At 44.7% G+C, this 23,439-nt stretch overlaps 1 protein-coding gene across 1 annotated transcript in view; it reads left to right on the forward strand.

Moving 5' to 3' along the window:
- The window catches only part of ADAM10 (ADAM metallopeptidase domain 10), a 174,482-nt gene that overhangs the window by 46,198 nt on the left and 104,845 nt on the right, over nucleotides 1-23,439 (forward strand). Inside the window, exon 2 of the mRNA XM_066592537.1 lies at nucleotides 19,423-19,573. Within this exon, the coding sequence (XP_066448634.1) occupies nucleotides 19,423-19,573 (151 nt within the window). The remainder of the gene's footprint in view (nucleotides 1-19,422; nucleotides 19,574-23,439) is intronic.

Raw genomic sequence — 23,439 nt, forward strand, 5'->3', positions numbered from 1 at the left:
TATTGGCTTGCTGAAACCTAGCGCTATTAAAACAATTAATTGGGAAGCCCTAAAACGGTACGCTTTTTGGTTTCTAAATCTGTAGGTTCCCCAGCCTTGATGGCTCAGAGGACTGCTGGCAATTTACTTTCTGTTCTGAAGTTTTGCAGCACTTGTAATTTTTTTTTCCTCTTCATATATCAAGTGGAGCTAACTGTATATGGGGGAGGGAGCGCCTTACTGGCAGCTTTTACAAATGCCAGTGAAACAGCATGCCCGTGAATGATGAGTTAGAACTTTCTCAAGGCAATGCTGCTTTTCCTTTCACCTTTACTTTTACTTCCAGACAAGAGTGTTTTCAATACAGTATTTTATATAAATCTTGTGTGACTATCTCTTCGGGCCTGTCTGAACTTGCCTAGCGATGTGGCATGAGGAGCACTAAAGTAAAAGAACCAAGGGGAAACAGATTCTGTGGAAAACAGCTGAAACATGCCCAGAATTGATTGCGGCATTTAAAGGGTTAACAGATATGATAAGCGATGCAACTAATCGGAGCTGTTGCTGGCAGGTGTTAGATGTAAGAAACAGCCATCACCCACGTTGTATGGAGCAGGATCCACCTGCGATCCCCTTCATACATACCCCAAAGCTGCACGACATAACTGTATGCCCTCAAGCGTTAAGGGGTTAAAGTCCGACAAAAGAATTACCTCGTTGTGATTGGCTGCTTCATCTATTTTGCTTCAATAATAGATTTTCAGTGGCTTCTGTTATGTTTGGTGGTCTATAGAAAACCCCTATGGCCACCTGCACACGGGTGGAAATCCCACGGCGGCATTTCCCGCGGGATTTCCGCCGCTCAAAGCCTGCATAGGAGTGCATTACAATACGCACTCCTATGCAGACGGCCGAGGTTTGGCCGCGCGACAAACAAACCGCGGCATGTCCTATTTTTGTGCGGGGCTCGCAGAGCCTCGCACAGAGACGTCACTCACCCGGCTGCCGGCTCCAGTCTGCACATGCGCCGGCAGACAGCACATGAAAGAGCTGGGGCCACCGGGCGCGGGTAAATACACACTCGTCTCTGCAGGCGGTCGGGTCTCGCGGCGAGAATTCTCGCCGCCGGATCCGACCCGCTCGTCTGCAGGCGGCCTATGACAATTTTGTTTTTCTCTACATGTATTGCCACCCGTAGATTCCACATGCTTATCTTCCACCGATATATCTTCCATAATGTGGCCTTTAAACTGCATTTTACATTAAGAGAATCCCCTTCCCTTTTCCATTTCTTACGATCCCTTCTGAACACAGTAGAACCTTTTTTAGTTTACTGCCCATCGCAGCTTTCATCCAACCAGGTCTCCGTTATTCCCACTGTATTGTAGTTTTCCTCAGACCTTATTAATTCTAGTTAGTTTGTCTACTTAACTGGTCAGACTGCTATCATTAGTCACCATATGGTTTAGAAGATGTGTGTTTGTGTGTGACATGCATCTTTACTAACTGTTCTGTCAGTTTGAACTACACCACCCCTCCCACCGCTCCGCCCCCATTTCCACTACTTGGTCCATGGTCACTGTCTACACTCTTTCCTCCCCATCTCTCTAGTTGCGTCCCCCCAGGTTCCTAGTTTATACGCTCCTCCAACCTTCTAGCCATCTTCTACCCCAGCACAGCTGCACCCTCCTGATTGAGATGCAGCCCATCTCTACAGTAGACCCTATAGTCGACAGCATAGTCAGCTCGGTTCTCCAGGAACCCAAACTCTTCTACACCAACTCTGGCGCCAGTTGTTTACATCCCCAATCTTCCATCTTTTGCGCTATCATGTTGGTGTCTAAATGCACCTTAACTCGAAGACACACTATTCCACGATCCTGGGCTTTGTGGCAGATTGCTCTGTCTGTTCCCATAGTAGTTTCCCACTACTAGGGCCTGTGTAGCCTGCCCTCCACTCCCACTGAACTGATTAGACTTTCTGTTTTTGGGGCATCATGTTGGCGTATATTTGCTAGCCATGAAGAGATGTAAAAGTTTTTAGCTTGCTGAGTTTTGCCAAGTTTATTACGCCATTTTGATGGTGATTTTGGTGAACTTTTAATTTTCTCATCAAATTAATGCATCTTAAAAGACGTCTGTAAAGTTTCCCCCATTGAGGCCGGCTGTCCACGGGTGTTGCAATATACTGCCTCGGATTTCCGCCGTGGTAGAACACTGTCACCACGATTTTCCGCTTGTGTACATCGGGCTGCGCTTTCCATAATTATCCTATAGAAAGCGTTGATTGCCTTACCTGCGTGCGGATTATCGCCGCGGGTATCCGTGACACATCGCCTGTGGACAGGAGGCCTAATTCTTTGCCTAGCAGGTATATGTAGATGTATATTGATGTGTATTTGTTCTAGCTGTAGTAATATTATGATGTCATGTTTTGTAACAATTGTAGAGAAGTTGTTCTAACGCAATTGATCAAGGAAATCTTTGCCTTTAACACAGACGCTTACAGTTGACTTTGTGCGAAGAGAATCTATTTGTTTGATGCTACAGTTCTGCCAGTTTTATTCCCAGCGGGGATGGGGGAATCATGTTCTCAGCTGTGCCCTTTGTCTAGAAATGTTTACAGAGGAGGAAAAAGGAATTTGATAACCATCATGTTCAAAATGGCAAAAAAATTGTGAATGTATCCAACTGTATTTGCTTTCCTTATCCCTGATTTTGATAGGCGGTGGTGAATACACGGTTTACATAACGATTAAAGATGAAACTTGTGATGCCAGTGTATTCTGTAGTAAGGATTTAATTATTTGAAGAGACTCGCATGAATAGGTTATTTGTAATGACATCTGTATATGTATGTTTTACACACGACTTGATTTGCTTGAAAATGGCAATCATACAATTGCAGGTTTGTGTCCCCTGCAAGAACATAGTGTTAAAAATCAAAATAGTAAAAAAATGAGTGGTTAAAAAAAGCACAATATTGGTATTATGGTGTCCATAATGACTTGTACAGTAAATTGAACAGAATTTATTCTGCACCGCAGAAACTGTGTATAACATATAAAATACTTATTTTGTACATTTTCCCTTCCACAAACGTATCAAGGCTATTTACACACTGGCAAGTGCGATATCTCACTGTGAAACTCTGCCCGCTATCACGTGCGACGTTCCCGCGACAGCGAGGTATTTTTTTATACAAAAACTCCTCCCATCACTTTGGTGCAGTTGCAATCAGAACGGCAAGTGTTTCCCATTGTTCTCATTGTGCGATGTATTTTCTGGCCCCATTAAAAATAGGCAAGGTGTTCAGAGTAAAGGACCAAATTAAGTTTTACGGTCCTGTAAAAGCAGCCTAGAAGTGATCAAAAAAGCTTTATGTACCCCAAAATGGTACCAATAAAGGCTACAGCTTGTCGTTCAAAAAATAAGCCATCACTGAGCTCCGTTGATGGGAAAATGAAAGTATTATGGAACTTAGAATGCAATGCAAAGAAAAATAATGTAACTTAAAAGAAAAAAAGGATTTATTTAGTAAAAGTGGGGAAAAAAATAATCTATAACCAACAAGAGAAAACTTTTATGTAATTTATGCTGCAAAAAAATGTGCAAAACAATTGCAGAATTGATTTTTTTTTTTTTTTTTTTCTTCTCCCGGCTCTTAAAAAATGTAATAAACATTATACAATTTGTTATATATACCCAGAAAATGGTTCAAAAACTACAGCTTGTAACGCAAAAAACAAGCTCTCCTATGGCCATCTTGACAGAAAAATACCGTATATACCGGCGTATAAGACGACTTTTGAACCCCGAAAAATCTGCTCTGCAGTCGGGGGTCGTCTTATGCGCCGGTAATACAAAAAAAAAAAAGTGTAAAAAAAAAAAAATTTTATTACTCACCTCCCACGGCGTCCTGTCGCGCTCCGGCAGGATGTCGCTCGCTCCGGCAGGCTGTCGCTCGCTCCTCGTCCCCGCCGCAGCATAGCTTTCTGAATGCGGGGCTTGAAATCCCCGCTTCCAGAAAGCTAATACACACGCCGGCAGCAATGACAGCATTGAATGGCTGTGATTGGCTAAAGCACACGTGGCTTCAGCCAATCACACTATTCAATGACATCATTGAATGGCTGTGATTGGCTGAAGGCGCACGTGTTAGCAATCACACCCATTCAATGATGTCATTGAATAGTGTGATTGGCTGAAGCCACGTGTGCTTTAGCCAATCACAGCCATTCAATGATGTCATGGCTGCCGGCGTGTGTATTAGCTTTCTGGAAGCGGGGATTTCAAGCCCCACATTCAGAAAGCTATGCTGCGGCGGGGACGAGGAGCGAGCGACAGCCTGCCGGAGCGAGCGACATCCTGCCGGAGCGCGACAGGACGCCGTGGGAGGTGAGTAATGAAATTTTTTTTTTTTCTCCACTGAATACCGGCGTATAAGGTGACAGTTGGGGGGTCGTCTTATACGCCCCGTCGCCTTATACGCCGGTATATACGGTAAGCGTCATGGCTTTTGAAAAGTGGAGATGAAAATCCCCCAACAATGATTGCATCCTTAAGCCCAAAATAGGCCATATCCTTTAAAAGGTTAATAATCTCAATCTGCAGCCTTTTTTTTTTTTTTTTTTTGTGCATGTACTTTGTGTAAACCAGCTCTCATCTGTGAAGAGAACATGGCACCAATTGTGTAACTATAAATTTTGGTGTTGGAGTTGCACAGTGCTGGGCTGAGAGCACAGGTCCCACTACAGGGCGTTGGCCCCTTGTTTTGTTGCAGGGAGCAAGACTTGGGTTCGCATACAGCTTAAAGGGGTTGTCCCGCGAAAGCAAGTGGGGGTATACACTTCTGTATGGCCATATTAATGCACTTTGTAATGTACATTGTGCATTAATTATGAGCCATACAGAAGTTATTCACTTACCTGTTCCGTTGCTAGCGTCCCCGTCTCCATGGTGCCGTCTAATTTTCAGCGTCTAATCGCCGGATTAGACACGCTTGCGCAGTCCGGTCGTCTTTTCTGAATGGGGCCGCTCGTGCCGGAGAGCGGCTCCTCGTAGCTCCGCCCCGTCACGTGCCGATTCCAGCCAATCAGGAGGCTGGAATCGGCAATGGACCGCACAGAAGACCTGCGGTCCACCGAGGGTGAAGATCCCGGCGGCCATCTTCACCAGGTAAGAAGTCACCGGAGCGCGGGGATTCAGGTAAGCACTATCTGGTTTTCTTTTTTAACCCCTGCATCGGGTTTGTCTCGTGCCAAACGGGGGGGGGGGGGGGGGGGGGCTATTGAAAAAAAACAAAAAAACGTTTCGGCGCGGGACAACCCCTTTAAGTGCATCACAGAAGGGGAAATTAAAAATTAAAAACAATCACAGAAAATGGCCGTTACTTACTGACTGAGGAGTGCATATAGGTGCATCTTCCTCTCACCATACAGGTAGCTGACTACCAAATGGAGGAGCAAATAATACCTGTGCAGTCAGCTACCTGCATGGTGAGACGGTGCATACAGCTTAAGGGTGCATTCAGATGACCGTATATGGACCAGGTATTCACGCCGGCCGATATACGGCGTCTCTCTCTGCAGGGGGAGGAGGCTGGAAGAGCCGGGAGCAGTGCTCTGAGCTCCCGCCCCCTTTCTGCCTTCTCTCCACCCCCTCTCTGCCCCTCTGTACTATTTTGCAATGAGAGGAGGCCGGATGGGGGTGGGGCTAAGTGCTGGGAATTAGCTCTGCCCCTGTCCCGCCTCTCCTCATTGAAAATGGTGCAGGGGGTTGGAGAGGAGGCAGAGAGGGGGTGGGAGCTCAGAGCACTGCTCCCGGCTCTTCCAGCCTCCTCCCTCTGCAGAGAGAGACCGATATACGGTCGTCTGAATGCACCCTTAAAGAGTAAGATAATATGGAAGGTTTAACGATGGTAGTTAATTCAAATTAGGTGGTGATCCAGTATGAAGAATAATTTTTTTAAAATTAATAATCTATATACAAATAATGGGTACTACTGTATCTTGTCTGCCCCACAAGTATGGGTGGAGCCCTAGTGATGGGCTGTTATGCACACAAGTTGCTGATTGGCTGGCTGGTGCAAGGTCCTAGCAGCGTGGAGAATGAGTTTTTGCCTGGGATGGAGGGTAAGGGTTAGTTTTAGTGTTTAGGGTTACATTATTAGCTTCCATGTGAGAGCGGTTGGGGGGCTGCATTAACATGAAAGGTTTATCAGTTAATAATGTAACCCTAACACTGAAACTAACCCTCCATCCCAGGCAAAACGCATTCCACGCATGCTGCTAGGACCTTGCTGTCCGTGTCACCTCATCTCCCCTCCAGCCTCTCGCCCCCCCCCCCCCTCCCCCCTACCACCACCTCCTGCACTGCTAAGCTGTTACCAGGGCCATGGCCCTCCATCATGGCCCTGCAGAAGCTGTGAGCAAAGAAGGGAGATTGGGGGTGACTGGCAGGACCCGGGAGGCTAGATATCTTTGAAGTGACTTGGTTATATGGGATGCTTGTGCTTCCTTAATGTTTGAACTGTATATGTGTACGGCTATGTCAGGTTTTCATTACAGGTTTCTAAATGTTGAAATATTGGAACACATTCGCATTGCCATCTGAATTTCTGAATATGTTCAATGTAAAGCCTAATGTCCACGGGTGGGTCGAATTCCGCATGTGGGAGCCCGCAGTGGAATCAGCCCCTGCCCACTGCTGGCGACCCTGCGTGCCTGCCCTACTCTTCGTTCTTCTGTACTGCAGATGTGTGCCAAAGTGCAGTCTGGTACACAAGCACAATTCTTTTTTTTTTTTTTTTTTAAACTCCTGCTTTCCCGTGGAAGCAGTCTGTGTGGGATTCGCACTGAAATGGAGCAGGCTACGATTTGACTTCTGCATCCAAATCAAATCTGCATGCTTTAATTCAGCTGCGGATTCCCATGTTTCCCTATGGGCGGCTTGAACTGCGGATGGTCTGTGCGGGTTCCTCTGAAATTCAAATCCGCCCATGAACATTGGGCCTTGAGAGCTGCAGTGCTCATCTCTATTACTTCCAGACAGGTTGTTGGTTTTAAAACCTATGCCTCATAAGCTGACAAATTTATGTAAAAGTTATGCCATAAACTAATGTAAATACCAGAAATGTATACCAGATCGGACCCGGTGTTCATTTCGGAAAAGACTCATGGAGCTGTAGGATGTGCTGAGTACAGGAAGAGGCGTTCACCTCTAAGGCCGACGGCTCAATTGCCAGGCTCTGCAAATTTGCTTCGTAGATTTTCAAATAATGCCACTATATACAAACCAAACGCTCCCTCTATGCTGTTAGGGAACAAAGCGCACTATACAAGGACAAATCTTACCAGTGATACCGCTATACAAAGCCTGACAATACTGTCGTGCAATAACTACATAGTTACTAATTACTTGTTGCCATAACATTATTGAACAAAAACTGCTATACAAAGACTGATATTACTAATACCACCCTACCAGGGCCACAATAGGGACTCAATATTAACATACTGATGCCAAATAAAATTTGTCTTTGCATTTTTTTTTTCCATTGACATACAGTGGTAGATGCCAGCTCAACTTAGGTGATCTACAAACTGTATAAGGGAATGCCATACACTTACATTCAGTGACCCGCAGGTGAGGTCTTCTGATTGCTATGGTTCGCGGTCTTTCCAATCTGGGCAAGGCTGCCATGAAGACTTACTTTGGCCACAACCTGTCTGCAGTGTTTGCCACCCAGATGTCTTTGGCGCCTCACTGTTCCACCACTCTGCCTACTTTTCACCAACCTATGCAATCTCTCCACCCAGCTGAAAGCCCAGTTCTTTTCTAGCTGTTGCCCCGTTTACCCCTGTTTCTGTACTTGCTGTATGGCACTGCACCTCAATACTGTACTTTAAAAATGTTGGCCTATATTTATCATCAAAAACAATAGTGGCGCACAGACGACACCTGAAAATCGTAGTGTCAGTGCACCAAAATAGTGCTAAACAGTACCCCCTATTGTGCCCCAGTCAGTATTGGTGCCAACTTTTGTACTAGACACAGAAATGTCTTACAATTGTTATAGCCTGTAGCCCCGGTCTCTGACATTTACCCATGCTCCCCCACCTTCTGTGGTCCATAGCAGGAAGCTTAAAGGGGTGGTCTCGCGAAACCAAGTGGGGGTATACACTTCCGTATGGCCATATTAATGCACTTTGTAATATACATCGTGCATTAAATATGAGCCATACAGAAGTTATTCCACTTACCTGCTCCGTTGCTAGCGTCCTCGTCTCCATGGTTCCGTCTAAATTCGCCGGCAGCTTGCTTTTTTAGACGCGCTTGCGCAGTCCGGTCTTCTCCTTTCAGCACGAGCCGCTTCAGTGTGCTCCCCGCTACAGCTCTTCTGCGCATGCGCAGATGAGCTGTCACTGCTCGGGAGCGCGCTGGAGCGGCCATTCTGTACCTTCCTCTGTTAGAGGGAAGGTGCAGAGCCGCCCAGCTGTCCGGAGAAGCCGCCCAGCTGTCCTGCCGTCCAGGTAAGTGATGGGCCGGGGGGGGGGGGCTGTCGTCGCTGTCGCTGCGATGGGGGGGCTGTCGCTAGGCCGGGGGGGGGGGGGGGGCTGTCGCTGCGATGGGGGGGCTGTCGCTAGGCCGGGGGGGCTGCCGCTGCGATGGGGGGGCTGTCGCTAGGCCGGGGGGGTAAGTGATGGGTCGGGGGTGATGTTCACTGACAGGTGAAGGCCCCGGAGCCCAGCGCTGGGCTCCGGCGCCTTCACCTGGGCTCCGGAACCTAGCGCTGGGCTCCGGAACCTAGCGCTGGGCTCCGGGGCCTTCACCTGGGCTGAGGGTCTAGCGCTGGGGAGCCGGGAGCGTAGCGCTGGGGAGCCGGGGGCTAGCACCGGTTACCTGCTGCCTGGCGGTGGGTGACTGGTCGGCGGCTGCGGGGCGTCTGGTCGGCGGCTGCGGGACGTCCGGTTGCCATGGAGACACAGCTGGCAGCGTCTCGGGAGCGCGCACGTCGGGCTGCAGCGAGCGACGGGGAAAGCCGGCGGCCATCTTGGGGAAACTTTTATAAGTTGCTGAAACGCTGGAACGGTAAGTACAAACCAGCTAGGAAAGTCATTTACAGGGGTAATTAGTAATGTATGTTTAATTAGGGGGACTGGGCAAAAAAAAAAAAATCACTGCTTCCTCGAGACATCTCCTTTAACTTCCTGATAATAGAGAGGAGTGAGATGAGTGCGGCCATACAGCTCCTGGACGGCTGCACACTTTCTGCTTGGGCACCAAGCTTCATGAGTGCTCTGCCTAATTAACTGCTTAAAGGGAACCGTGCCAGTCGGGGCTTCTTTGGGGGTTGAGGCCTAGGGTAATTACTCATTTTGTAACCCCCCCCCCCCCCCTCCACCCAATAAATTGCTGGCCATTGTGGGTACCATACTTGATTTTCTATTTCCCCAGCAATAAAGTAAAAACCATGAAATTTAACTATAGGAAAACAAACTATTACCATTTTGTAAGTAATGAATTCTAAACAGGAAGATTTTTCGTAATTTCAGTTGATTTAGTATTTAATGCGGTGCTTAAAAATAGTTTGCAATGCACTGACTGGAATGAGTCTCCCACGGGGTCTAGACTTGTGTGTGGTTAAAGGAAGTCTTATTTATCATAATGTGGTGTGTTTCATTTATGAGGAGCATCTAACAGCCTTCTCGAACGCACATTTCCACACAGAACGACTCTCGCTGCTGATAAAATATGACAATTTGGCGCTCTAGAGTTGATTGGCAGCATGCATTATTGTCATTACACTTTGAATGGGAACAAGTCCGTTTTGGACACCAGAGAAATGGCACAAATTTGAATTTATCTCCTTGGCTCATCTCTTCATCAAAGTAATTTCCCGGGCAGCCACCCACTTTGTTTCTTCGTTTTCACACACTTTTACATAAATATGCAAGCTTAATGCCTTAGCTTTGTTTTCAAAGTAGAATTCAGTAGAGTTTTCTCTAATAAAACTTTAAAACAAAAAAAAATCCTATGTTTTGTCCATTAACGGCGGTCGATGAGAAAGCACACCAGCAACCTGCAGGGTTAGAAGTTGCACTATTCTGTATTGTCCTATTCACAATATAAAAGCCCAGAAAATTTGAGTGACGAACACATTTCATGGTTAGTACATCCGCACCGACGGCTATATAGAGTACAACTGTGCCCTCCCAGCTTCTTCAGGGTTAGGTTTATGGACTGTCCCTTTCATTAAGAATGCTTACACATCCATATGTGTAAAACCCTTCGAGGCTTGCAGGGTTTTACCGCTGTGCAGCTGGCGTATCGCCGAGCTTGGCAGCGATGTTGTACTGTGCATGACAACGTGTCTCACGCATGCCGTCATGTAGTCTTCCTATATTTTTATGTTTTGTTTAAATTTCCTGCGCCATAGAGGACAATGGACTCTACCCGTGTGTAATACGGGGCAGAATAGAACATGCTGTGTTCTTCTACATTTTCCACCAGAGCTGTAACTTGAAGCTCCTGGGCCCCAATGCAAAATCTCTAACAGGGCGCCCAACTATAATGCTTTATTCATAGTACTGGACTCCCTATATGGAAAGGGAATCCTCGTGGGCCCGGGTGCAACTGCATCCCCTATAGCTTCGCCCCTGACAGTGCTTGTCATAAACAATAGTTTTCTTAGTATTGTACATGGTGCGATGATACAAGGGCAACTAATACAGGGTGGGCCACGGAGAAGTGGCACAGCACTCTTATGAAAGCTGTCTTAAAAGAAAGTCTGTTCCCCATAGCAACCAATTGCAAAGTGGCTTTAATTTCTTATGCTGCTGAGGTTAATGAAGGCTGTACTGTGATTTGGTTGCTATGGGCAAAAAGCTGTCAGAAACTGACTCCATGAGGGTGGTATGAAGGCCTGGCGTCTTGTAGTGGGAACTGTTCACAGCCTAGCACTGTGCAGCTTTGACAGTGGCCAAACAACCCCATTAATACACTATGAAGACTTACTAATACTAATACTTTAGTGGTTCGCGACCCTAGAGACGAGCTCCCTCCATGTTTTTCAGTTTTGCGCTGCTTTTTTTTCAATTGTGTGCTATCAATGCCAGTATCAGCTTCGACACTATCAGCCATCGCGTCCTTTGGCAGCCAGGTCTTCTTTTGCCACTGATCCGTCCCCCATTATAGATTTTTCTAGCGACTCTGCTCGCATTACATGGCCAAAATCCGTGAGCCTAAGTCTGGTCATCTATCCCCTCGAGTGATATTTCGGGTCTTGTACACTTCAGGACGTCTCTGTTACTCACCGTCCAGGGCATATGCAGCAGCTTTCACCATCACCACAGCTCAAACGATTCAATCCTTTTTTCGCAGTCCAGCTTTCACATCCATACATGGCTATGGGAAAATGCTGCATTTAGTTGCTATACTGATATTTCTACTTTTCCAAACTTTGGCTATGTTTAGCATTGTGCTTTGCCCCAATCTATGCCAGAGCTAACATGTAGGATAGCATTCTTGAGCTAAGGAAGATGAAGTCTCGCACGCATTCTATGACCGCATTGTCTATTTTGATTTGAATTTGACCATTTTTTACAGTTGTCATAACTTCAGTCTTCTTTAAATTCCGGTAGAGGCACATATTTTCACTTTCAGTTTTAATCTTCCATATCAGCTGCCTCTGACCTGCTTCTGTTTCTGCAAGCAGATTTGTGTCATCCGCATAACAGAGATTGTTGATGATTCTTCCTATTTTCACTCCACTTTCCCGTTCGTCTAGGCCCATTTTCCGCATGATCATTTCCGTATATAGGTTAAACAAGAAGGGTGAGAGGATGCAGCCCTGTTGGGCACCTTTTGCCTATCCCAAACCAATCTGTGTCCCCATACTGTGTTCTCGCAGTAGCTTCTTGTTTGGGATAAGTTGATTTTATTAGCTTGACTAGATGTGCTATGTCTAGTATCAGTGTTTATTGGAGTCTTGCTAAAAGATAAGTGAGGAATAAGTAGGGTGGGGAGAAGCTTTCAAGAATGTCTTGTTGTAAATGAGCATCAAGCTTTTCCTTGAAGACTGTAATACATCGCCAGGGTTCTACCAGTCCTTTTTTTAAAAAGGGTTGTTTATAAAGTTATCACCTAACCACAGCATAGGAAATAGCTTTAAAATTAGTGGGGGTCCAACACCCACTGATCCCAAGAATGGGGGCATCTTGAAGGTCCCAGCATGAATGGAGCAGAGGTCCCACATGTGCAGTATTTAACTCTGGTTTACTGATGTCGAAACACCAATGTTTGACATGTGCCCAAGTTCCCTGATCATAAGCACATAGCTGGGTTATTGAAGGCATTGAATTGTCAGGAATGGCATTGATATCCTTCATACTTAGTACCTTCATGGAGTGTTCTTGACAATGTGTGTGGTTGGTGTCTTGCAGTCTAGCCTCTGAGACCTTTACCTCCCACTTGTTAATACCTGATGTGGAGTGGGACCCCCACAGAGACACATTTGATGTTTTTACTTGTAAATTAAGTTATCCACCTGTAAGAGCCTACTGATTATCACACACTGTCTAAAGATTCCTTTTATGTGGATTTAATTCACTCAGGATTAAAATATTGTAACAGTCTTATTATTCAACTTGAATTATAATTGTGGGTATATTAAATTACTATTTTCTGCATTGGACCCACTCATACAATTAACCTATCTTCACACTCTTCTGGTAGATAATTATATAAGGTACTGTGAATAGGCAATGCACTAATCTAATGACAAATACTGTAGAATTAGTTGGGGTTTTTTTTTTGGGGGGGGGGGGGGGGGGCTGTACCTATGCACAAACCTCCCTACACATTATGCATACCTGATATTTATGTATCTGTGCTTTTTGTATCTTTTACATAATTTGACTTTAAAAGGGGTTTCCAGGGCAAAAAAAAAGTCTCCTCCTGAGGACAGGCCATAAATATCAATTGGTGGGGATTCGCAACTTGGGACCCCCACTGATCAGCTAATTTGAAGAGACTATAACGCTATCACAGCCTCTCTTCTGGCCAGTGATGACATGTTCATCAGTCACATGGCCTGAGAGCAGCTCACTCCCATTCAAGTGTATGGGCTGTTATACAAGGTTCAGTGCTGTGCCTGGTATGCAGTGAAGAGGCTGCGGACACTTTGGCTGATCAGTGGACAGGCCAGCTGAGGATCCTCACTGATCTGAAATTGAGGACCTATCTTGAGGACAGGGAAGTGCCATCCCTGTCCTAGAAAACCTCTTTAAGGACTGCACCCTGTGATGATGGGTCATCTTTAGACCCATTTACATACAGATGATCGCTCAAAATTCATCAGAAACAAACCGTTTTGAGCGATCATTTTGCATAGGTACTAATGCACTAAATCAGCTCTTTAGTACTTCATTGCATGTATTTAGAGAACAGTGGTTGGTCTGTTCTCTAAATACATCTCTTCTCCAGCAGGACAGAAGCTGTTAAAGAATGTTAGCCGTACTGCCCGCGGAGAACACCGCATGCGTTCCGTCTTATCGTCCTGAGGGACAAGGATTTCATGCAGACTTGAAGTCAGCGATGGACGAAAAGCCATCACTCATTAAACATGGACACAAAGATTAAAAGGGCTGTACATAATTTTGTCTAAACGCCTGTAAAACATTTTTGTTCTGGACTTAAAGGGGTTGTCCCGCGGCAGCAAGTGGGTCTATACACTTCTGTATGGCCATATTAATGCACTTTGTAATGTACATTGTGCATTAATTATGAGCCATACAGAAGTTATAAAAAGTTTTTCACTTACCTGCTCCGTTGCTGGCGTCCTCGTCTCCATGGTTGCCGTCTAATTTTCGCCGTCTAATGGCCAAATTAGACGCGCTTGCGCAGTCCGGGTCTTCTTATCTTCTCAATGGGGCTCCGTGTAGCTCTGTGTAGCTCCGCCCCATCACGTGCCGATTCCAGCCAATCAGGAGGCTGGACTCGGCAATGGACCGCACAGAAGAGCTGCGGTCCACGGAGGTAGAAGATCCCGGCGGCCATCTTCACCGGGTAAGTAAGAAGTCACCGGAGCGCGGGGATTAAGGTAAGCGCTCCGGTAAGCTTTCTGTACGTCCCTGCATCGGGGTTGTCTCGCGCCGAACGGGGGGGGGGGGGGGGGGGATAGGGGTTGAAAAAAAAACCAAAACCCGTTTCGGCGCGGGACAACCCCTTTAACTATGGAGAATCCATATTTCCAGCTATCTGATGGGGAACTATACTCTTGTTTGCATGACATTTGTCCAGGCTGAATGTTCATGTTAAGGTCATCGGGGTTGATCAGTTTGACCTATACTGGTTGTCATCAGATTCATAATGCAGTTTCTTAAGTTAGCCAAGCAAGAACATGTTGCTGAAAATCCCCTCGAACTTCTCATTGCTGATTCACTGAAGTGGGTGTAATATTGTTGGCAGGAAATGATATTGGAAGTTATTTACCCAACAGAGGTGAATCAGATATGTCAGGTGATAATTCTTAGTTGTAGCAACACAACACCTTGACACATGTATTCATCATGGCCTCCCGCTGCAGCGAACACAATGTTTCAGATGTAATGGAAATTATGGTGTAATGATTCTCGGGAGGTGTCCGTAAAGGGGATACAGAAGTTGCCGTTGCACCTTGAACCTTGTTACAGTTTGAACTTCCCCGTAGTTCCATGGACATCAATCTAAAACAGTCCTAATGACCCTTGTACAGCGTGCAAACAGTTCCTTTTACATCAGTTTATGTGCAAACTGGTCTTCTGAACATGTAACGCCTCTTGTGCTTTTATTAGCCAGGGCTGGTGGAGCTGGAAGAGTTTTTGGGTGGAGTTTGTAGAAATGTATTTCTTCAGACTTCAAAATGACAGAAATGAAATGTATGTTAAGCCTGATGTTGCTTGAACTACATTAAAAAAAAAATTGTGTTTGTTATTGTGAATGTGCTTGAGCCAATCGTGAGGAAGGGGGGGGGGGGGGGGGAATAGAAGTTGGAAGTTTGGCCTACTGGCTCCACAGCCATGATTAATGTTTTTATTTTTCAGTGTGCCTTTTATGAGTCCTGTTAGCCTTTGGCTTTATTAACATACACTTTATAGTATATTTAGTGTTGCTCTAAGGCCTTTTTTTTTCGTTCCCTTTTTTTCCCACACCGCGATGTGGGAAAATATTGCTCTTGTATATGACTACATTCAAGAGAATGGGGTTTATATTCACACAAGATTTATGCTTTTTGCAACATACACGTCTCGTGCGAGTTTCTCGGCTGTGTGAAACCGGCCTTGTACTATGTCGAAAAAATGAAGAGTCCTTGCCATTTGACTTCCGTTTTGTCATGAAAGCTATGGCGCAGCTGCACTATTTCAGATGAAAAAAAAACTAAATTCAAATGGAACGAATGCAAACTAAGCTGAACTCAAGCACTTCAGCTTCCATTGAAATCTCGGGAACCTAAACTGAACAGTTTTTAGTTTTGGTTGCTGCTCAGATGGAACTGCTAAATGGAAAACAGTTGGCTACCTTTGCCTACACCCGGGAATACACAAACCTATTTTTCTGTGAAATTACTTTTTGTTTTCTTTTTCAAGTTGTGCCTCTACCCCCACCCCCTTTCACACTTTAACTCGCAAGTCTTATGAGTGCTACATCTAAAGCGTTGATTAAGGCCGCCTGTCCATGTGCGGGTCGGATCCCGCAGCGGAATTCGACCTGTTATCCCCCCAACCCTCCCTCTTGCTTACCTGTCCAGTGTCTTCTCTGTACTGCAGATGTGCCGGCCTGAGCTCTGGCTCGTATGCGCAGTGCAGAGGATGCTGCATGCTGCGATTTCTCATTGCGATCGGAAAATCGCAGTCTATTTCCACTTATGGGCAGAAAATCACATTTTTACATAGCATGCTATGTGGTTGGATCTGCTGCGGAGTCTGGAGGCGGAATCCCACTCCGGAATGTGAATCCATCCGTGGACAGGAGCCCTCAGAAGAGCTGTAAACTGCATTTGATAAATGCTGAATTTATAGTACTCTAGGATCAAGTTTCTACAATTTAGGAACTGTCTGGAAAATAAACTTATTTGGTACCTGTCCTGTATGCCAATGCGAGCGATAATACGGCTCATTAACATCAGATACTCCAATGCTTAAAAACCCAAAGTTATTTATGAGGTGCCGAACCTTTCCTGAATAAAAAAAAAATGTGACAGAAGAATTCAGATGAAGGAAAGCTATCATGCATGAAAGATAAATGAATACACAGAGCCGCATCAGACCGGAGGGACAAAAGATTAGAGGACATTAGAATCCAGTTACTGGGATGTTCTCAAAGGAACAAGTAGCTACAAGAAGATAAGGAAAAAACAACAGATGTCCTTCCTTGAGGACAATTGCTGCTTTAGTAGTGTTGAACCGAGGACTGGAATCTTAAAGGAGAGGAGGTTTTTAATTGCTTGATTTTTGGCAGGTAGATGGATTCCTGGTGACATGAAAATTGGCTTAACTTAAAGGTGTATTACAAAGGTGAAGGGGTTGGTATTTAAAGATCCAAAACTCTTTTCATTAGCCCTTTTTTTTTGTGATTCATTTTGGAACGATCACATTTATGCCGGCTTTTAACATTGAGGTGACGGAGTTCCTACTGGTGTTGGAAGCATTTGAAACTTTCTGCTTTGGGCTTGTTTGATCATTTCATGGTATTTTTCAATTTTCACTTCTTACTGCATTACAGTATATAATGACTTAAGTTTTAAGAAATGTGTTTTTTCTTCAGAGTCTATAATAGCGTAAGAATACAGATGAAAGTCGCTGTTGGTTTGTCATGAATGACATCTGGTTCATAAGGGCTGTGTCTCCTCTGCATCAGGGTGCATTCACATGGGCAGTTTTCATGTGAGATCTGTGATATCGTTAGATATCAAGTGTGCAAAGATTACGTTGATTTCACATAAGCATTTTTCTTTCTCTCCACTCTCTGGCTGATGGTCCGAGGTTGAAAAAAAATGTCTGTCTGCCAAAATTTTTGTATAATTCTGAGTCAGAATAGCCCATTGTTTCCTATGGCTGTAAAAAAATTGCATCACACGCGCATGTGATTTTATTTATTTTTTATTTTTCTCATGCAAAAGCAATACGTTTTTCTTATTGAAACCACTGGCTTTATTGCAAAACTTATAGCACTTGCATCAGAAATCGCAGATTTGCAAGTGCGATATTGGTCTGAGTTTCCTGTACAGATATCCCATTTGTCAATATGAAAGTAGGGCTTTGTATCTCTCTATTTCTGGAGCAGAAAAATAGAATTAAAATAAACATGCATGTGTTTCCCCCTTTACTTTGATTTCAAGGGCTTTTCAAAAAATGAAACGTTTTCAGTTTGCTCCCATTCCATTTTTTTTATTTTTTTTTAACAGAACAAATGGCATTGCAGACTACACTATTAGTTTCCATTCTAGTTATCCCTTTTAAAATGGAACAAACAAAGCACCCCCGCCTCCCCCCTCCCCTTTTTTAAATCCCCTTGAAATTAATGGGTAAAAGCTGGAAATGTTATTTCCGTAGGTTCAACTTTTCTGCTTCAAAAACAGAACCGATGGAAAGTCTTAAAGGAGGCAGAACGCTAGTCTGAAAGGAGTCTTACTCATCCTGAGTTGAACCTGGAGTTCTAGCCCAGACTTCAATGGGACCCTTGTCACTGGGCTCATGCAGCATGAACATGGATGCACAGTGCCCCCTGTGGATGTGGTGTTCTGAAATGCTATAACATTTCAGAATAAACACACGTTTGAATTTTAACTTGGAGTGGAGCTTTGCGTCAGGGCCGGGCCGGCCGGCAGAATGTTGACTGATGGCTCCTCTCCTTATACACAAGCATGGAGAGGAGCAGTCAAGATGCTGCTGGGAGCATCATGCATATCTGTCCCAGGTTCATGTTGGCGGTGGTTTGGGCAACATGAATCAGGTTACCTATAGGCCTAATGCAAGTGGGCATATTTGCAATACTACCCATAGACATGCTATGCAAAAACACTTTTTTCCGTGTCCACGAGCGGAAATCAAAAGCAGTTAATTTTTTTTTTTTTTCTGCTCGTGGAGGGAAAATCGCAGCATGTGCTATTTTAGCACAATTTCTGTACAGACAGCCTCCATTGAAGTCTACAGCTTGTCCGCAGCTTTCACTGCTGGCATGCCACCAAATCCGCATCATTGCCTAGCGACGGTGCGGCATTCTCTGTACTGTACATGTGTGCCAGCCGGCACATCTGCAGCACAGAGAAGATAGCAGGAAGGTACGCAGGGAGCACCGGGTCTGATTCTGCTGCTTGATCCCGCATACGAAATCTGACCCGGCCTCGTGCATTCCGCCTTAATCTATCACCGATCTGTCTAATGGTGTCAAAAAGTGAAAACTATTTATAAATGTGTAAGAGTGTGTGCAGAACTGTAGTTAATAACTATAGCAAAACCCAATATTTGATCAAAGCGTGTAAATATACACTCTGGTGAAATCAAACACCTAATGTAACAATAGCCTTGTGTGCACTCCGTTGCTATGTCACTTTATCAACTGACTTCTTGGCCCGCAGTGAACAGTCTGTGGAGTGGCTTTCAGCTCGCTTTATGTATAGGTGTATTTAGGCGGTACGTGTCAGGTGACTTGCATGACCTTATATACACCCTTTAATTTTTTTTGAATGCTCAAGCTTTGAAAACTGTAGATGCCTAATTGCTTAGACCCCATGGTACCACGCGAGGATTATTCATTGCAGTCCTGCGCTTTAAGGCCTCTTTCACACAGCCTTCAAAATCTAGCCAGAAAATCGTAGCTACAAAATGCATGTATATGAAGCCCAGGTTTTCCAATTGGTTCTTTCTGGCTACAAAACATGTGAAGGAACCCATTAGAAACCACGGGCTTCAAACTGCATTCGCACGGCTACAAAATCATCGCTACAATGTGAAGCCCATGCTTTCCAATGGGTGCTTTCACATGAGCGATATTTTGTAGCCCGTACGGATGCAGCCTTAGGCCTCCTGCACACAAGCGGGTCAGACCGATGCCAGGCCTGCTTTCCTGTGCTGCCAATGTGCTGAGCAGCACATGCGCAGTACAGGGGATGCCACACCGTTGCTATGGCGATGAGGTGGCCTCCTGTCCTGCGAGTGTGCCGGCATGCGCAGCTAAGAGAATGCTGCGCCGTTGCCTTGGCGATGCCGTGGCCCCTGCAGCCCTTCCACAATGATTAAGGAATGGCCACGTCACAGGCGGCTTCCATTGAAATCCGTAGGTGGAATCCTGCTCCGGATTTTGCAGTGCAAATCTGCAAGAGGCCTAATTAAACTGGTACCACATCAGGGTTAGGCATTGTATTCTACTAGTAAATAAAACCTGTCTTCTGTTTATTTGCAGGTCAGTATGGAAACAAATTAAACAGTTATGTTAGACATTATGAAGGATTGTCTTATGACATGGACTCCTTACACCAAAAACACCAACGTGCCAAGAGAGCAGTATCCCATGAGGAGCAGTTTGTAAACTTGGATTTTCATGCCCATGGAAGGTAAGAACCCGTTTTTTATAGATATACAGAATTTGGGGCTTTAATAAAAATTATTTTGGTGTGTTATCCATTGAGTCATATCTGCAATAATGAGGGACCCAAATACAAGAACTCACTGCAAATATTATATATCTCTAACACTGTCCTAAATCATTGAGGTATAAGCAACTGTAACATAAAAAGGTATAAAATATCCCGTGTGCACTTCTTTCTTACCACAAATGCTAGTCAGGAGTTAATACACTTCGTATATTTATTTGGCACATATAAGACTGCAATGTAGCACTTCTACAATTGCAACTATTGATTGTGAATGTGATCGCTGGGAAATCCAAGAATTACGAAAATGCAGAGTAACCCCTGGAAACCCGGCACTCTGTGTAGGATTAAGAATAATCACTGGTGTGAAGACTCTTTATTAACATCAAGGCAATGTGTTTCTGCTTTGGGCTGGAGGCTTTATCTGCCCCTTTTACTAAAAGGGCCAGATGAAGGCTTTGTGACATTAGTTTTGTCACACGGCCGTAAATTGTTGTGTAGCCCCAGCCTATGTGTCACACTTCATCAGAATCTTTCTACAGTAGAGGCTGCCTTTTGCTGCCAGCGGTTCTTGGAGTGAAAAATGTTGCACCTCTTTTACAAGGCCAGGCCTGTCGGAGCACTGCCAGGACTGCACCAATACCAATGTGCTACATTGCAACATTGCTACATTAGCAGTTACACAGCTAACTTATCGCTAATGGATTGTATCAATTTATATATGGGGTTTCTGGTAGCTGAGAGTGAAAAGTCCAGTTCTATATTTCTGCGCTATTCCCACGCAATTACCATTTTATGTCATTCATACCTTAACTACTCACTTGTTGACTTCCTCCCCACTTTTATAACTTTTTTTTCCCTCCAATGTAGCACTGAGGGATTATTTGCATTGCAATTTGCATATTTACTGCAGATTTTATGCAACCATGTACTACAATGGGTGTATTACGCACCAATATAGAATATGCCTAGTTTTTTTTCCACATGCTTTAAAACTCTGGTCTAAGGCCTCATGTCCACGGGGAAAATCAGGCCCGCTACGGATTCTACATGTAGAATCTGCAACGGGTCCCTCCTGCCCCGCGGACATGAGCGCTGAAAATAGGAATTTAAAAGAATTAACTCCCCCGCAGTGGACTGGGAAGGTCTTCTCTTCCTCACGGCCGGTTCTTCTTTTTCGGCCGGCGGATGAACTCGTCACGCCGGCGGCACGTCGCCGATGTGCCGCGCACATGCGCCGGGCACATCCGCCGAGCTGAAGCAAGAAAGATCCAGCCGTGAGGAAGAGAAGACCTTCCCGGTCTGCTGCGGGTGAGTTAATTCTTTTAAATTCCTATTTTAGGTCTCCCGCGGATCCGGACGGCTTCCATAGGCTTTAATAGAAGCCCGCGGGAGCCCCGTATGAAAATGGAGCATGGTCCAGATTTTTTCATGCTCCCTTTTTTTTTTTAAATCCCTTTTATTGACCATCCGCGGGTATTTATCTACCCGCGGGTGGTCAATGCATCCCTATGGGGTGCGGATCCGCGTGCGGGAGAAGAGTTAAAATCCGCTGTGGCTTTTAATTCTTCTTTTGCCCGTGGACATGAGGCCTAAATGGCCCTATGTTAATCAGTGGAGCTCAGTAGTGCGTATCAAAAGTGTAAAAAAATACACAGGCAAAATACACTTGTGTGAGATGAGCCCTAAGAGAAATGAGAAGGTAATAACAAGGGCAGACTAAATAAACAATGGGGCTTTTTAAAAATTTTTTCTTTCACCTGTCTGTTTTCTATGTTGCTTTGTAAAGGCCCATTTACATGGAGCGACGATTGCTAAAAAAAATCATTAAAAAGCGATCGTTTTAGTGACAATCGGCGCGTATAAATGTGCGCCCATCATGCGCTTTTCATGCACTGCTAGCTGATCGTTACATTCAGTCCAACCTAAAAATCGTCCTTCAGCCTTATCAGCAGTTCTCCACGGGGAGTGCTGATAGCATTGTTTCCCCGTGGAGAACAAAGGATCTGAGCACAGATCTTTTGTTAATAGCCTCTGGCTGTTAACTGCTTTCAGCTAAGGCTTTATTTTGCGCACTTAATTGCTCTTAAGTAGCTGTGTAGCTACTTAATAGTTTATGCAAAATGATTGCTCAAAGCTGTCACTCAAACTGTCGTCTGAGCGCTCATCGGGCCGTGTTAATGGGCCTTAACTCCAATTGCAGACAGTCTGTATGTGGAATGGGCTCTGCCTCCAAGCTTGTGCCATATTACTTCTGTGCACCTAGAACGTACATATACATCCTGGGGTGTGAAGGGGTTAATCTTCTGAACACGGACGCTACACCCAGATATTGGGTAAAAATCCCATTTACTTTCACACACAACTTTGCACTACAGACTGGTGGAGGTCTATGCCAATCTTTTTTGCCCCAGTTTATTTGTATTAAGGCCTCCAAACCAAACTTCTCATTATCCTGATGTCATTTAGAGGTCTCTGCCTATTTAACATTTATATTGTCTAGGCCTCATTACAGAGTCTATTTCCATTAAGGAACTTCATGTTGTGTAGTTGACCAATATTTATTTGACTTGGTTTTGCTCCTGTTGGTATTATTTTCCCAGCCTCACTGGTTTGACATTTCAATTGCTGCTCATTTAGCATTGCCACTGGTTATGAAAGCCTGAGCGTGCTGCTAAGATAATGGCTTTCTTCTACTAAGGCCCCGTACTCCAAAACACTTATCCTTATTATGAGGAAATGGAACTTTTTAGTTCTGTTGTTATTTATGAGCTAAATGTACCCATATATTCATTAAAGTGGATGAAAACGGAGGATTATAGTTAAAACAATTGTTTGGGTAAAGTTTGACGCAAGTTGATTTTTTTAATCATGCTAACGGCCAATATGGACTGAAATGTGTGCAGCTGCATCGGTAGAACGTTGATTTAACTGTTTCTCAGCCATCAAACTACTTCGGTTTAAGGCGTAGGGCCTCCTTAATAAAGAGGCCTACTACTATGATGTGTCTCATAAATTTAAATACTTGTGTCTTGGGTAATAAAATCTTTGCTTGGATTGGGATCAATACAAAAGTTTGTAGGCAGAATAATCCCTGGATCAACTTTGAAACTTCCTCCTTGACTCCCAAGACCTGGATCAACAACCCTGCTGGTTGTTTAATGTCTATCCTGCAATTACGTCATTTGGCATTGGGTTCTGTCCCCATTGGGGCTCACAATCTATATATTTTTGGAGTGTGGTAGGAAACCACAGTACCCGGAAGAAATGCATGTAAACTCATGTCGATGTGCTGCAAGGCAACAGTGCTATCCACTGAGCCATGACAGTACCCAATGTAAATCTGCAGAAAGTCCTAACCTTGGTGTGTATGGCAAATTGAGTGTTTTGTATGCCAGAAAGATATGCCTCATTGTTCCTTGTGGACTTACACTGCCTAGTTATCATTGCAATCGCTCAGATACAAGCCATTTTTAAACCACGTCCACGGACATGATTCATTAAGCAAATCCGCAGATCCATTTTCCCATAGGAAATGATTGACCATCCGCGATTAACCGGGCAGTCTAAACAGACCTTTAAACAGCCATAAATTATAGTTGGAAATCTCCCATTATGTAGTGACCTCTGCCGACAGGAGACCTGCCCTATCTGCACTGTAACCTATGGCTCCCCATTTCCTTCCCCCCTCCTTCCTCCTGGGCTTGTAATCAGCACAAGCAGACTGAAGGAGTATGTGACATTTGTAACCTAGGGCTCGCCTGGAGATTAAATGGTACACATCTAAGCTCCCACTTTGTCACGCACAGTTACAACTTTATCAAGTT

Source organism: Eleutherodactylus coqui, chromosome 2 (genome assembly GCF_035609145.1).
Source record: "Eleutherodactylus coqui strain aEleCoq1 chromosome 2, aEleCoq1.hap1, whole genome shotgun sequence".
Taxonomy (NCBI): domain Eukaryota; kingdom Metazoa; phylum Chordata; class Amphibia; order Anura; family Eleutherodactylidae; genus Eleutherodactylus; species Eleutherodactylus coqui.